Source organism: Anomaloglossus baeobatrachus, chromosome 8, assembly GCF_048569485.1.
Source record: "Anomaloglossus baeobatrachus isolate aAnoBae1 chromosome 8, aAnoBae1.hap1, whole genome shotgun sequence".
In the NCBI taxonomy this organism is placed as follows: Eukaryota; Metazoa; Chordata; class Amphibia; order Anura; family Aromobatidae; genus Anomaloglossus; species Anomaloglossus baeobatrachus.
The window spans coordinates 163,074,039-163,087,109 of NC_134360.1; the positions used below are offsets into that span (position 1 = coordinate 163,074,039).

The following is a 13,071-nucleotide window of genomic DNA, read 5'->3' on the forward strand; positions in this document are numbered from 1 at the left end:
GGACCTTGTAGAGGGCACAGAGAGTATAAGTTTAATATTTTCAGATGATACTAAATTGCAAAGTAATAAATACAGAGGAGGATAATTTAATATTGCAGATGGATTTGTGTAGGCTGGAGGTTTGGGCTGAGAAATGGCAATTGAAGTTTAATGTGGATACATGATTAAGGCATGCACTTGGGCAGAGGAAATGCAATTTATCATTACAAACTTAATTGTAAAACACTGTGTAAAACTGTCACTGAAAAAGACTTAGATGTATGGGTGGATGGCAAACTCAACTTTACTGACCAATGTCAGGCAGCTGCTGCCAAGGCTAATAAAGTAATGGGATGTGTTATGATCCGGAACCATGGAAGATCACAATAGATCATTGGCAAAAAGGTGACAAGAGCATTGGCAACTAATCTGGCTGCCATCCCCTTACTAACCATCAACACTAGAAGTATCTGAGGGGTGAACTAACATCCTATGTACAGCAAACCCAGCCAGAGAACTAGCTATCCTAAAGGAAGGAAGGATGAATAACTCTCTGCCTCAGAAATAAACCGCAAAAGGTACAGCAAGCCCCCACATTCAAAGACTACGGTGATATAGGAAAATACAATACACAGATGGATGATAGGATTAGCAAAGGTGAGGCCCCACTGACTAATTTGGAAAGGATAGGAAAGGGGCTGATGGTGGCCAGAGAAAAACCCTACAAAAACCCAAATACCTGATAGTACAAAAAGGTCCTCAGATTGCACGATCTGCACTCCATCCTATATCAGGCGCTCTTGTCAAACCAATGAACAGAAAACAGGAACAATCCCAAATTCAAGAAGCAACAAGCACATGGGCTTATAGGAACAAAACTCCAAGCATAGCTGGAGGGAGCTTCCCAGCTAAGCAACAGAGAGGGTAGATTCCTGCATGCAAATAAACTGACAATAACCACAATAATTGACAACCCAGATAAGAACAAAACAACTTAAGAAAGAACCAAGCACTTATCTGGGGTAGATGTGGTCTGGAGCAAGATGAAAAGGCTGGAGATTTAAAGAACAAATGATAACCGGCCCAGACAGCCAGGAGGAAAAGACTTAAATAGGCAGACAGTTAGCAATGGAAACGCCCATTGCTCCAGCACACCTAGTCTCTGTCAAAACCATTCCTGGCCACAAGAGGGAGCCTCATAGCAGTAACAGCATAACTGATATTCACAACAGGGATGCATCCAAAAAAGCATAGATGCTCATGAGAAGAACATAGTTTTGCCTTTTTCCAAGGCACTAATGCAACCATATCTAGAATAGTGTCTACAATTTTGGTCTCCAGTGGATCAGAAGAAATAGAGGCAGTGCTGAGAAAAGCAACCAATGTTGTTAAAGGAATGCAATACCAAGATAGATAAACTTGGGCTTATTCAGTTTGGAACACTGAAGGCTTAGGGGTGATCTTATTACAACGTACAAACATAAGAGGAGACAGTACAGAGACCTTACTAATTACCTTTTAACACCAAGGCCTGCAACAGGGACAAGGGGTCATCCTCTAAGTGTAGAGAAAAGAAGCATTAATAATAATGCTCCATGGGGTTTTTGCCTTTCTCTGGATCAACATGTTAGGCCCTACCTTCACCCTCAAAACTATGAAACTGTGAAACTACGAAAGAGACTGTCTGCAGTAAGTACAGACAATAGACTGTTTTCCATATCAGGGGTGTCTGAAGGGAGGAAATACGAGAGGCCTGCCATACCGATGGTTTAAAAGATTGATGAATTTTCTCCTCAGCCCTTGCAGTAGTGTTTAATAGAAGCCTTATATTCATGTCTTGTAGGAATTGGATGCCTACATAAGCTATGTAATAAAAAATCTATATCTGTCCTTATTCTACTGAGGCAGCTCATCATCAACACTCCGGCTACACTGTGCATTGTCAGTAAAAGCTCATTCAACGCTGTGATCCACACAAAAATCCCTGTTTCATCTTGTATTGTCTCTTTTTTTCTCCTTGTATATTTTTTCTTTGATCTGTTTGTACCCAGACCTGTATCCAATGTTTAGGTCATCATTCGTAGCATACACTAGGTTTACAGAACATCAGTATTAACCTTTTAGGTTTTTTGTTCAGTAAATATGATTTCTGGCACTACACAAACCAGGCAAATGGAACAAAAATTGCTCAACCAAGAGCCGTTTTACTCACCAAGAATATACTGCATATGTTATCCATATGACAGTGCCCTCCGACCTGTTTGCAGCTGCTAAGACAGTGGCACCGGGGATGTCGAAGCATTACCATGAATAGGCTCAAATCCAAATACCTGCCACTGGCTTACTACCAACAAAAGAACTGGAGACCACTGCTCTACATCAACTATTGCCCTCTAACATCTACAGGACAGCTGATGAATGTATGCTGACGGGGTGACACTATGAGGACCCACACCAATCAAGAGAAGGGGGTTCTCTTGATCCCAATTTGAATTGAGCCGTAGTCTTACACACACACACACACACACACACACATACACACACACAAACACACATTCACACATACACACACACATTCAGACATACAGGCACACATTCACACATACACACACAGCCACACTCCCACACTCCCACACCCATGCACCTTACCAATTCATTAATTGTTTTAGAAACTGACAAAAATAATCTAGTCAAGTACACAGCACAGCTTCATATAGCATTAGTGTGAATGTGTGATGATTGCTCACTTCCTAAAAAGTAATTGGGACCCCCATTTTTAGGCTAGCGGCTGGATCACTAGTGATTATACATTTACGATTCCTACTATAAATGTTGATAGTGTGCTAACCACATTAAAATGTCCATATAAAATGTGTCTGACAAGTACTAAATTTGGATTTGTGTTGGATTTCCCAAAAAATTGTATGTCGACAGGAAACACAACAGAGCCATTCACTTGAACGAAGCCAGTGGAGTCACTACAAATACTGTCTGGCCTCCGGTCCTGGCAGTATACGCCTTCTTCAGGTTTAACTTGGCTCTGACTGGGAGTCATGGAACAATTGCATTCAGGTTGGCTAAACTTTGAATCTAATGTCACCTGGACACAAGTCAAATATCACAAATTCTGATGGAGAGTCACTTAGGTCCCATATGATATACACTTTATTGTGCAATATAATTATTATAGGAAATAATAAATTACATTTATATTTTTTAGGGTTTCTACCCAACTCCCAAACCTCTCTCCCACCTATTTTTAACTAAATTATATTTCCAGGCTTTGGTCATTGATGGCCCATCCTTTCAATTGATCAACAGTACTAGATTGGCACAGATCCTCCACTAGCTGTATAGCTGTATATATGCGGGTAAGTGAATAAGAGCTCATGTGCAGTAGTGATCGGAGCTCTATTTTTCGGGCTTATACTCTGTGTGCACTTAGCTGCTGTTATGGGACATACAGTATATTAAGGTTATTGCTGGGGGTTTCAGGTATGTCCATCAATCTGATATTGTTGACATATTTGAAAAAAAGGCCATAATTATCAATGTACTGGAAAACCTGATTAAGGTATAATGTTATAGTACTACACATTTAATATAGTATACAGTATAGTAAAAGAAAAACAAACCCAACAAAACGGTAATATGGCCCCACAAATCATTGATTACTACTAAATAATGTACTGCATATAGTATTATGCATATGACCATAATTGTTCTCAATGAGAATACAGCGTAACAATTTCCATTGTAAACATTAGATTATAGTAGTCACAGACCTTTTCTAAAAGTTGGCGTAACTGTTTGCTTTTGGCATCTCTGGAACAAAGGTTCTGCTCTGGAGCCACCACTGTACAGATGCAGCGGCCGTCTGGGTCTTGAGCTGAGCTGTAAACCTGCCATCCTTCTCGGGGGCTTATTTGTGTCTGCAATAAAAGAAAGTTCAAGTTAGAGTAATATATTCTATAATAGTTCAAAAGCAAAAACACACAAAAAATGGTAAATGCCTGGACCATCACCATCGATCCTTATGTCGGCGTCACACGGTACGATATATCGGGAGATATGTCATTGGGGTCACGTCGTTAGTGACGCACATCTGGCATCGTCAGAGATATCGTACCGTGTGACACCTCCGAACGACTGCGAAAAAGCAAAAATACTCACCTTATCGTTGATCGTTGACACGTCGTTCATTTTAGAAATGTCGGTCCTCCTTCTGTGCTCCGGTTGTTCATCGTTCCCGTGGCAGCACACGTCGCTCTGTGTGACACCTTGGGAATGACGAACACAGCTTACCTGCGTCCCGCCGGCAATGTGGAAGGAAGGAGGTGGGCAGGATGTTACGTCCCGCTCATCTCCGCCCCTCCGCTTCTATTGGCCGGCTGCCGTGTGACGTCGCTATGACACCAAACGTCCCTCCCCCTTCAGGAAGAGGATGTTCGCCACCCACAGTGACGTCGCCCGGGAGGTAAGTGCGTGTGACGGGGGGTTAACGACTTTGTGTGCCATGGGCAACTAATTTCCCGTGACGCACAAACGACGGGGGCGGGTACGATCGCTCGTGCGATCGCACAATAGATCGTCCCGTGTGACGCCGGCATTAGAATAACAGAGTTGCAACACAAATAAGGTGCTCTGTGTCCTTCACAATGTCTCCCTGTCAGTGATACTCCTAGTCACCTTCCAGGAACTACAACACACCCACATTTAACTCCCACCATTTAAAATGTTATGGCACATCCTAATAATAAGTCATAACTATGTCTGATTGGAATATTCTTCAGGGGAATAAGACAAAATGGTTTCAGACAAAACTCATGGCATCTGTGATGCAGTTGCGTAATGAAAACTGCCATATTTTTTCTTGATATGGTTTTCCGGGAACACAATTTTGATGGCTTAAGGCCCTGTCACACACAGAGATAAATCTGCGGCAGATCTGTGGTTGCAGTGAAATTGTGGACAATCAGTGCCAGGTTTGTGGCTGTGTACAAATGGAACAATATGTCCATGATTTCACTGCAACCACAGATCTGCCAAAAATGTATCTCTGTGTGTGACGGGGCCTTTATCCTTAGGATATACCAATAATATCTGACTGATTTTGCCACCTCTAGGTACAACAGTGGATAAGAGTACCATTTGCGGGTAGTCATAGAAAATAAACCACACGGAGTCTCCCCCACCCAGGTAATCAGCAGGGGTGCCGAGAGGTGATTGACAATAATTTAACATGGATGGGCATTAATACTGTGATAAATCCAAAGAAAAACACTTCTGGATCTTCTGATAAAATAAAACTGCTTTTATTTCCTTCAAACCATAAAATCAGTGGTTACGATTAAGGGGCACTTTGCACAAACGATGTTGTTCCTCGTTCCTGCGGCAGCACACATCGCTGTGTGTGAAGCCGCAGGAGCGAGGAATATCTCCTACCTGCGTCCTGCAGCTCACGCCGGCTATGCGGAAGGACAGAGGTGGGCGGGATGTTTACATCCCGCTCATCTCCCCCCCTCCGCTTCTATTGGCCGCCTGCTGTGTGACGTCACTATGACGCCGCACGACCCGCCCCCTTAATAAGGAGGCGGGTCGCCGGCCAGATCGACGTCGCAAGGCAGGTGAGTCCATGTGAAGCTGCCGAAGCGATAATGTTCGCTACGGCTGCTATCACAAGATATCGCTGCTGCGACGGGGGCGGGGACTATCGTGCTCGGCATCGCAAGCATCGGCTTGCGATGTTGTTGTGTGCAAAGTGCCCCTAAGACTTATAGACAGTCGAAACGCATCAACTTCCACCATCTATGTGACCACTGATTTTATGGATTGAAGAAAATCTGTTTTACTGTATCACAAGATTCAGCAGTGTTTTTCTTTGCATTTACTGCCCATGAGCCGGTGGGTTTCACCTGGACTTCCTCTCATTTCACGCCAAATTACCACAGAATTGTGGGTGAGAGTTATTTTCTTTTCTTGGACTACATTAATACTGTGATCCCAGAATATCACTTGAAGATGGCTGTCTGTACACATAGTGCTTGAGCAATGCACATGATTGACAATTCTGACCAGTAGATATTGAGCTACTTATCAGAACTGTGTACTCTCCAATTATTTGCCTTCCATGTGCAAGGACCCTAAAGCTAGTCAGACCAGCACTAGGAAATTCTACAGCAAAGAGCTTGAAAGTGCTACTATTTTCCTAGGAGATCAGCCACCACTGATATACTGAAGAAGTGGCTGAAATATATATATCTCTGGAACCGATAAAAAAAAAAAATCCCCTGAATACTCAGGGGTTTAGAAGGAATAGAATAAGAGCAAAAAACGTCCATTTTTGACCTGGTGACAGGACCTCTTTAAGTAATGCTTTTCATCTCCCTTTAGGACCCCCTTTAGGATCCAGCAGTTCTTTATACTTGTGAAATCCTTCTAGTGAAATTCACTAAGCTGCCTGTAAAAGCCATCAGCGTGCTATATACATAGGTCATTCAGTCTGTACCCCTTCGCTGTATTGTTGATCTGCAGATGGGTACCAATATGGCCTCAGTTAAGTACCGTATAAACAGAATACAGGAAGTAGGATAGGTGATAACTTACTGATCAGTGGGGGCTGATTGCTAGGAATTTTTATCCCCGAAACTTTTTTATCCTTGTTAAAAAACGAAGCAACAGAGGATTCATTATCTATGGGGCTAGAGAAAAAAGCTGAGTGCAGAACTCAATAACACCATAGGGAATGAATAATAATAATATTTATTCCCTTATATATAACCATTAATTCCATAGCGCTTTACATACATCAGCAACACTGTCCCTATTGGGACTCAATCTAAAGTCCCTATCGCTTTATCTTTGGAGTGAGGGAGGAAACCAGAGAAAACCCATGCAAACACAGAGAGAGCATACAAACTCTTTACAAATGTTGTCCTTGGTAAGATTTGAATCCAGGACCCTAGCGCTGCAAGACTGCAGTGCTAACCACTGAGCCACCGTGCCACCCTGAATAGACAGGAGGTTGACTATGTGCAGTACTGTACATGTTAACCGTAATAAAAGTTCCCGTCTTGCCAGATGATATGGGGTCCAGTGGTCAGACACACACCAATAACCAAGCTATGACTTGACCTTGTTTTTACCAGACAACACATTTTACTGCAGGTTTACACTTAGGCTACTTTCACACATCCGGTTTGAGCCGTGCGGCTCAATCCGGCTGTGAAACCTATGCAACGGATGCGGCGAAAACACCGCATCCTTTGCATAAGTTGTTACATGCGGCCGGTCCATTTTTTTCCAGTTGCGGCACGCTACTGAGCATGCGCAGTGGAAAAAACCGCATGCGGCGGAGGGATGTGTTTTTTTCCGCATCGCGCCGCATCCGGCGTCCATAGGCATGCATTGAAAATGCGCCGCAGCGGCCGGATGCGGCGCGATGCGGCTATTTTTGCCGGAGCAAAAAACGTTGCAGGGAACGTTCTATCCGGCCGCCGCATCGGCTAAATCTGCCGCATGCGGCAAAAACTGGACCGAACGCAAGCCCCTGCGGCACAATACGGCACTAATGTAAGCCTATGCAAAAAAAACCGCAACCGGCGGCAAAAAAAACGGTTGCGGTTTTTCTGCAGAGTGCCGTATTGTGCCGCATTGCAGAAACCGGAGGTGTGAAAGTAGCCTAAGAACTCCTTATGGCAAGCTATGAATATTATATTTCCTTGTAAACTTGCAGAATTACACCAACTTATAAATGGTGGGGTTCTAGTTAAAGATGAGCCAATACATGCGAGTGGAATTAAATTTTACTTGATTAATGCTACATTCTGGAAAATCCAGATTTTTCTGCAATTCACTTCTAGGTGGATTCAGCAATGGGAGCTGTTGGACACCATTTTTCAGAATCGTAAAGGGCCAAAAAAAAACAAAGAAAATACTAATGCTTATCTTCCCATTCACCTCTCAGGCCCCTCTGTTGCTCACAATCTGGTTCTCATCACATCTTCTTATTACCGCTGAGAGTCCTGATATTCTTGCATTTACGCGTGCATCATGACGTTGTGACTTCACATCTCAGAAATCTCTCGGGTCCTCATCTGACCTGGAGGTCCGACAAGGACACGATGTGTACCGGTGAGGTGCGGAGAGGCTGGAGAGGTGAGTGGTAAGGTAACTAATTGTTTTTTAAAATTTGTTATATCTTTATTATATTCTTGTGTCTGGAGATACTCTAGAAAATAATAAAAGGAATTATATTTGTGGAGAATGAATTCTCCGAAAATTAAATTTCCAGGAAAAAAATAGCGCAAGCATGGGAAGTAGAATTTTGCCTGAGCCACTCATTTCGAATTCTAACTACCGTATTCTAACTATAGCCTATCAAGCAATTGCTACTTATGTATTTTATTAATCTTTGAAGTGGCTCCAATACAAGTTAAATATATCCAGGATATACAAGTTCAGAAAGTTCCAGATTTTTATATTGGCTACCGATTATATGCTAACTCCATAACTATAGATACTACTCAATTGAATCATACAGGAGCAATTCTGTATAATTTTTTAAAAAAACATCAATTTTTAGAAAAGATTTTTCAATTAAAAACATGGAATTAAAATATTAGTGCACAAACCACACAATTATGAATCAAACAGATTGATCCGGTAATATAACGCTGGATACTTTGAATATTCATGTACATAGACGACACCCAAAAAAAAATTTGGGGATTTTACATGGAACCCCACATATAATTGCTATCCTATGCAAGTAAAACAATCTCACATTATAGTGAGATTTTCACTATAATGTGAGATTGTTTTACTTGCATGGGATAGCAATTTTTATACTGACACAAAATAAATTTTGGGATCTGTATTTATTGACACTTGTTCACATTATATGTGGGGTTCCATGTAAAATCCCAAAATAATTTTTTGGGTGTCTATGTACATGAATATTCAATGTACCCAGCATTATATTACCTGATCAATCTTTTTGAATCATAATTGTGTGGTTTGTGCACTAATATATTAATTCCATGTTTTTATTTGAAAATCTTTTCTAATAAAAATTGATGAATTTTAAAAAATTATGCGGAATTACTCCTGTATGGTTCAATTGAGTAATATCCAGGACATACAGTAGTTTTTGTGCTTTCTAAAAGGAAAATTTACTTTGTATCACCATGCTTTTCAAAAAAAAAAAAAAAATTATAAAGAAGAAGATGACATCACTTTAATATCTGACCCATCCAAACAAGCGATACAAGAAATAAATCATAAACAAGTCTAATGAGCTTGACATTGAGAATAAAAGGAATTTTTCTACGAGAGGTTAATGAATATCAGCAGCTGATTAAAGCATCTGGTTATGAATTGTGTCATTCGGAGCCAACACAAGATCAATAATGAACCTGAGAGCCTAGTGTTGTTATTAATCGTCACAAGAAGTCAAGTGTATCTCCATTATATTATGGATGAAGAATAGGAGGCGGCTGAGCAAACTGCAGTAAGAGTTAAGTCCGAGAATTAAAAAGAAAAGGCTAAATACTGTATATTGTGAAAAATGCAGAATATTTGCTCGATATACAAACATTATTAGGAAACGGTAAAAACTTTTTTCCTGACCTAGAGGAGAACAAATGATTTAGGTTTGGGGCTCGCTCACTCAGCCGTAATTTTGGTCCAAGTGCGATTCGATAAAATATCAGATTGCACTCATTCCAAAGTTTATGTATGAGACAGAGCACTTGCCCAATATTTTCCTTTGGCCCAGACGGTCCATTTAAAAAGTTGCAACATATTCAAATTAGACCTGATTATCAGGTAGCACTCAATCATGCAAGTCAATGTGTCCATGGAAAACATCGGACCTTGAATGACATGTGAATGCAGTCCAATTTTTTCCTCCATTTTCTCCTCATCTGAGAAAATCAGATCACACTATGCTTATACCCTGATCAAACTGCATAATCAGCCCGATTCTCTCAGATATGAGAACATATTGCTGTCTGACTCTAGCTTAAAGACGAGTATCATAGTAGAGTCTCTAGAAGCCACGTGACATAACTTTCCTGTGGCTTTATATTTTAGTTACATACTTAGTTGCATAGCTACATAGGTTTAAAAAAGACAAAGGCTCTAATTTATCCAAGTGTTTATGCCACTTTGGAAAATATGCAAATGTGTGCCTAATGGTGCTTTCACACCACTTTCCTCTAGCTCTATCTGTCACGGTGCTTCCTCTGTTGCAAAGTTTTGTGACAAGTTCTGGGTTAGAATCTCACATTATCTTGTAGTACTTTGCTGATTAAATGGATTCCCTTTCATTTGGGGAGGAGAGGATTAATGTCAGTTTACCTTCCAGCAACTCCTCACTCCTGGTTAGGTGTTTCCAATTGTGACAGCGCCCAGGTCCTATAAATATCCTTTACTTCCACCAGAAAGTGCCAGTTATTTTTATTCATTCCGAATCTTGGCCAGGAGGAGAAAGGAGCTGGAGAAACCCTCTCCGAGACTTGCTTTGTGGGCTGTAGCATTGGTGCTTGCTGCAGAATTTCTAGGTGTGCTGATTGTACGGTTTGGATGTTATTCAGTAGTCTGTTTTCTTTCCCCCCTTTTGTGTTGTTTCTCCTTGTGCACTTTTAGTGGCACCTTTGTGAATGGTTGCAGTGTGTTCGAGTTGTTGTCGTTGTTACCTCTGTTTTGTATTTATTTGTCAGTGGAGTTGTAGACTTCTGTTATTGTCCCTTCCCACCGGGTGGTGGGTTGTGGAGGGGGTCTTACCATCAGGGACAAGGACAGGAGATAGGGCCTAGGTTGGGGGTCTGGACCTTCCTACCAGGGACGGCGTCAGCACTCGGCATACCCGGGCAAATGCCGGGGCCCTGGAGAGCTGGGGGGGGCCCACTCGGCCTCGTCACTTCAGCTGCCCCCGGGCCGGGCCCACTCTCCTTCAGTTCTGCTGCCCCCGGGCCGAGTTCCGGGGACCACAGTCCTCGGCAGGAAACTGTGGCTGCCGTCCCTTAGCTAGTTTCACACTTGCGTAGCAAAAAGTGTGATAGTAAAGGCCACGGATTCCAGTGAAATAAGTTTTCTAGAGAGCCCTCATCACCGCACACATCCCGACATCACCGCACACATCCCGACATCACCGCACACACCCCGACATCACCGCACACACCCCGACATCACTGCACACACCGCGACATCACCGCACACCTCCCGACATCACCGCACACCTCCCGACATCACCGCACACCTCCCGACATCACCGCACACATCCCGACATCACCGCACACATCCCGACATTACCGCACACATCCCGACATTACCGGACACCTCCCGAAATCACCGCACACCTCCCGACATCACCGCACACATCCTGACATCACCGCACACCTCTCGACATCACCGCACACATCCCAACATCACCGCACACATCCCAACATTACCGCACACCTCCCGACATCACCGCACACATCCCGACATTACCGCACACATCCCGACATTACCGCACACATCCCGACATTACCGCACACACCCCGACATCACCGCACACATCCCGGCATTACCGCACACATCCCGACATTACTGCACACACCGCGACATCACCGCACACATCCCGACATCACCGCACACCTCCCGACATTACCGGACATATCCCGACATTACCGCACACATCCCTACATTACCGCACACATCCCGACATCACCGCACACATCTCGACATTACAGCACACATTCCGACATTACAGCACACATCCCGTCATCGCCGCACACTTCCTGACATTACCGCCCACATCTTCACCGCACACATCCCGACATCATCGCACACATCCCGACATCCCCACACACATTCCGACACTACAGCCCTCATCATCACCGCACACACACCGGCACTACCACACCCATCATCACCGCACACACACACACACACACACACACCGGCATTACCTCAGTGACTGACATTCCCGCTGACAGCGCGACTGCCTTCAGTTTCTGTGTGGAGCTCACAGGAGCAGTGGTGTTCTACTGCCGCTCCTGTCAGCTTCATGTAGCAGAGCTGGATGCGGGACCTCATGTGGATTACGCCGGACCTGGAGGGGTATTTGGGGATTTTAATAAAGTGGTGAAAGAGGGTGGTTTTTTTTGTCTTTTATTCCAAATAAAGGATTTTTTCGGGTGTATGTGTTTATTTACTTTCACTCAGAGGTTAATCATGGAAGGTATCTCGGGGAGACACCTGCCATGGTTAACCTAGGACTTAGTGGCAGCTATGGGCCGCTGCCATTAACTCCTTATTACCTCGATTGCCACCACACCAGGGCAATTCGGGATGAGCCGGGTTGAGTCCCGGGACTGTCACATCTAATGGATACGGCAATTCCGCGTGGCTGCTTGCTGATATTTTTAGGCAGGGGGGCTCCCCATAACGTGGGGCTCCCCATCCTGAGAATACCAGCCTTCAGCCGTGTGGCTTTACCTTGGCTGGTATCAAAATTGGACGGACCGCACGCCGTCTTTTTTTAATTATTTATTTATTTATTGTACTGCACGATATAGACCCACCCATCGGTGGCTGTGATTGGTTGCAGTGAGACAGCTGTAATTCAGTGTGGGGGCGGGTTTGACTGCAACCAATCATAGGTGCCGGTGGTCGGGGGAAGCAGTGAATACAAGATTGAATAATGGGTGGCCGGATTTTTCAAAAGAGGAAAAGCCGCCAGAGCAGTGTGAGTGTGTCTGTATGTATGCAGCAGAGCAGTGTGTGTCTGTATGTATGCAGCAGAGCTGTGTGTGTGTCTGTATGTATGCAGCAGAGCTGTTTGTGTGTCTATATGCAGCAGAGCTGTGTCTGTATGTATGTATGCAGCAGAGCAGTATGTGTGTTTCTGTATATATGTATGCAGCAGCAGTGTGTGTGTGTCTGTCCGTATGTATGCAGCAGACCAGTGTGTGTGTCTCTGTATGTATGCAGCAGAGCAGTGTGTGTGTCTGTATGCAGCAGAGCTGTCTGTGTCTGTCTGTATGATGTGTATCTATGTATGTCAGTGTATATGACTGTATAGATTTGTCTGTTTATATGTAT

The 13,071-nt window shown here is 43.5% G+C and overlaps 1 protein-coding gene across 2 annotated transcripts in view; it reads right to left on the bottom strand.

Moving 5' to 3' along the window:
- Positions 1-13,071, bottom strand: part of OLFM3 (olfactomedin 3) — a 323,003-nt gene that overhangs the window by 57,573 nt on the left and 252,359 nt on the right. For both annotated transcript variants that reach the window (XM_075322197.1, XM_075322196.1), the window contains exon 2: positions 3,765-3,911. In XM_075322197.1, the coding sequence (XP_075178312.1) occupies positions 3,765-3,911 (147 nt within the window). The remainder of the gene's footprint in view (positions 1-3,764; positions 3,912-13,071) is intronic.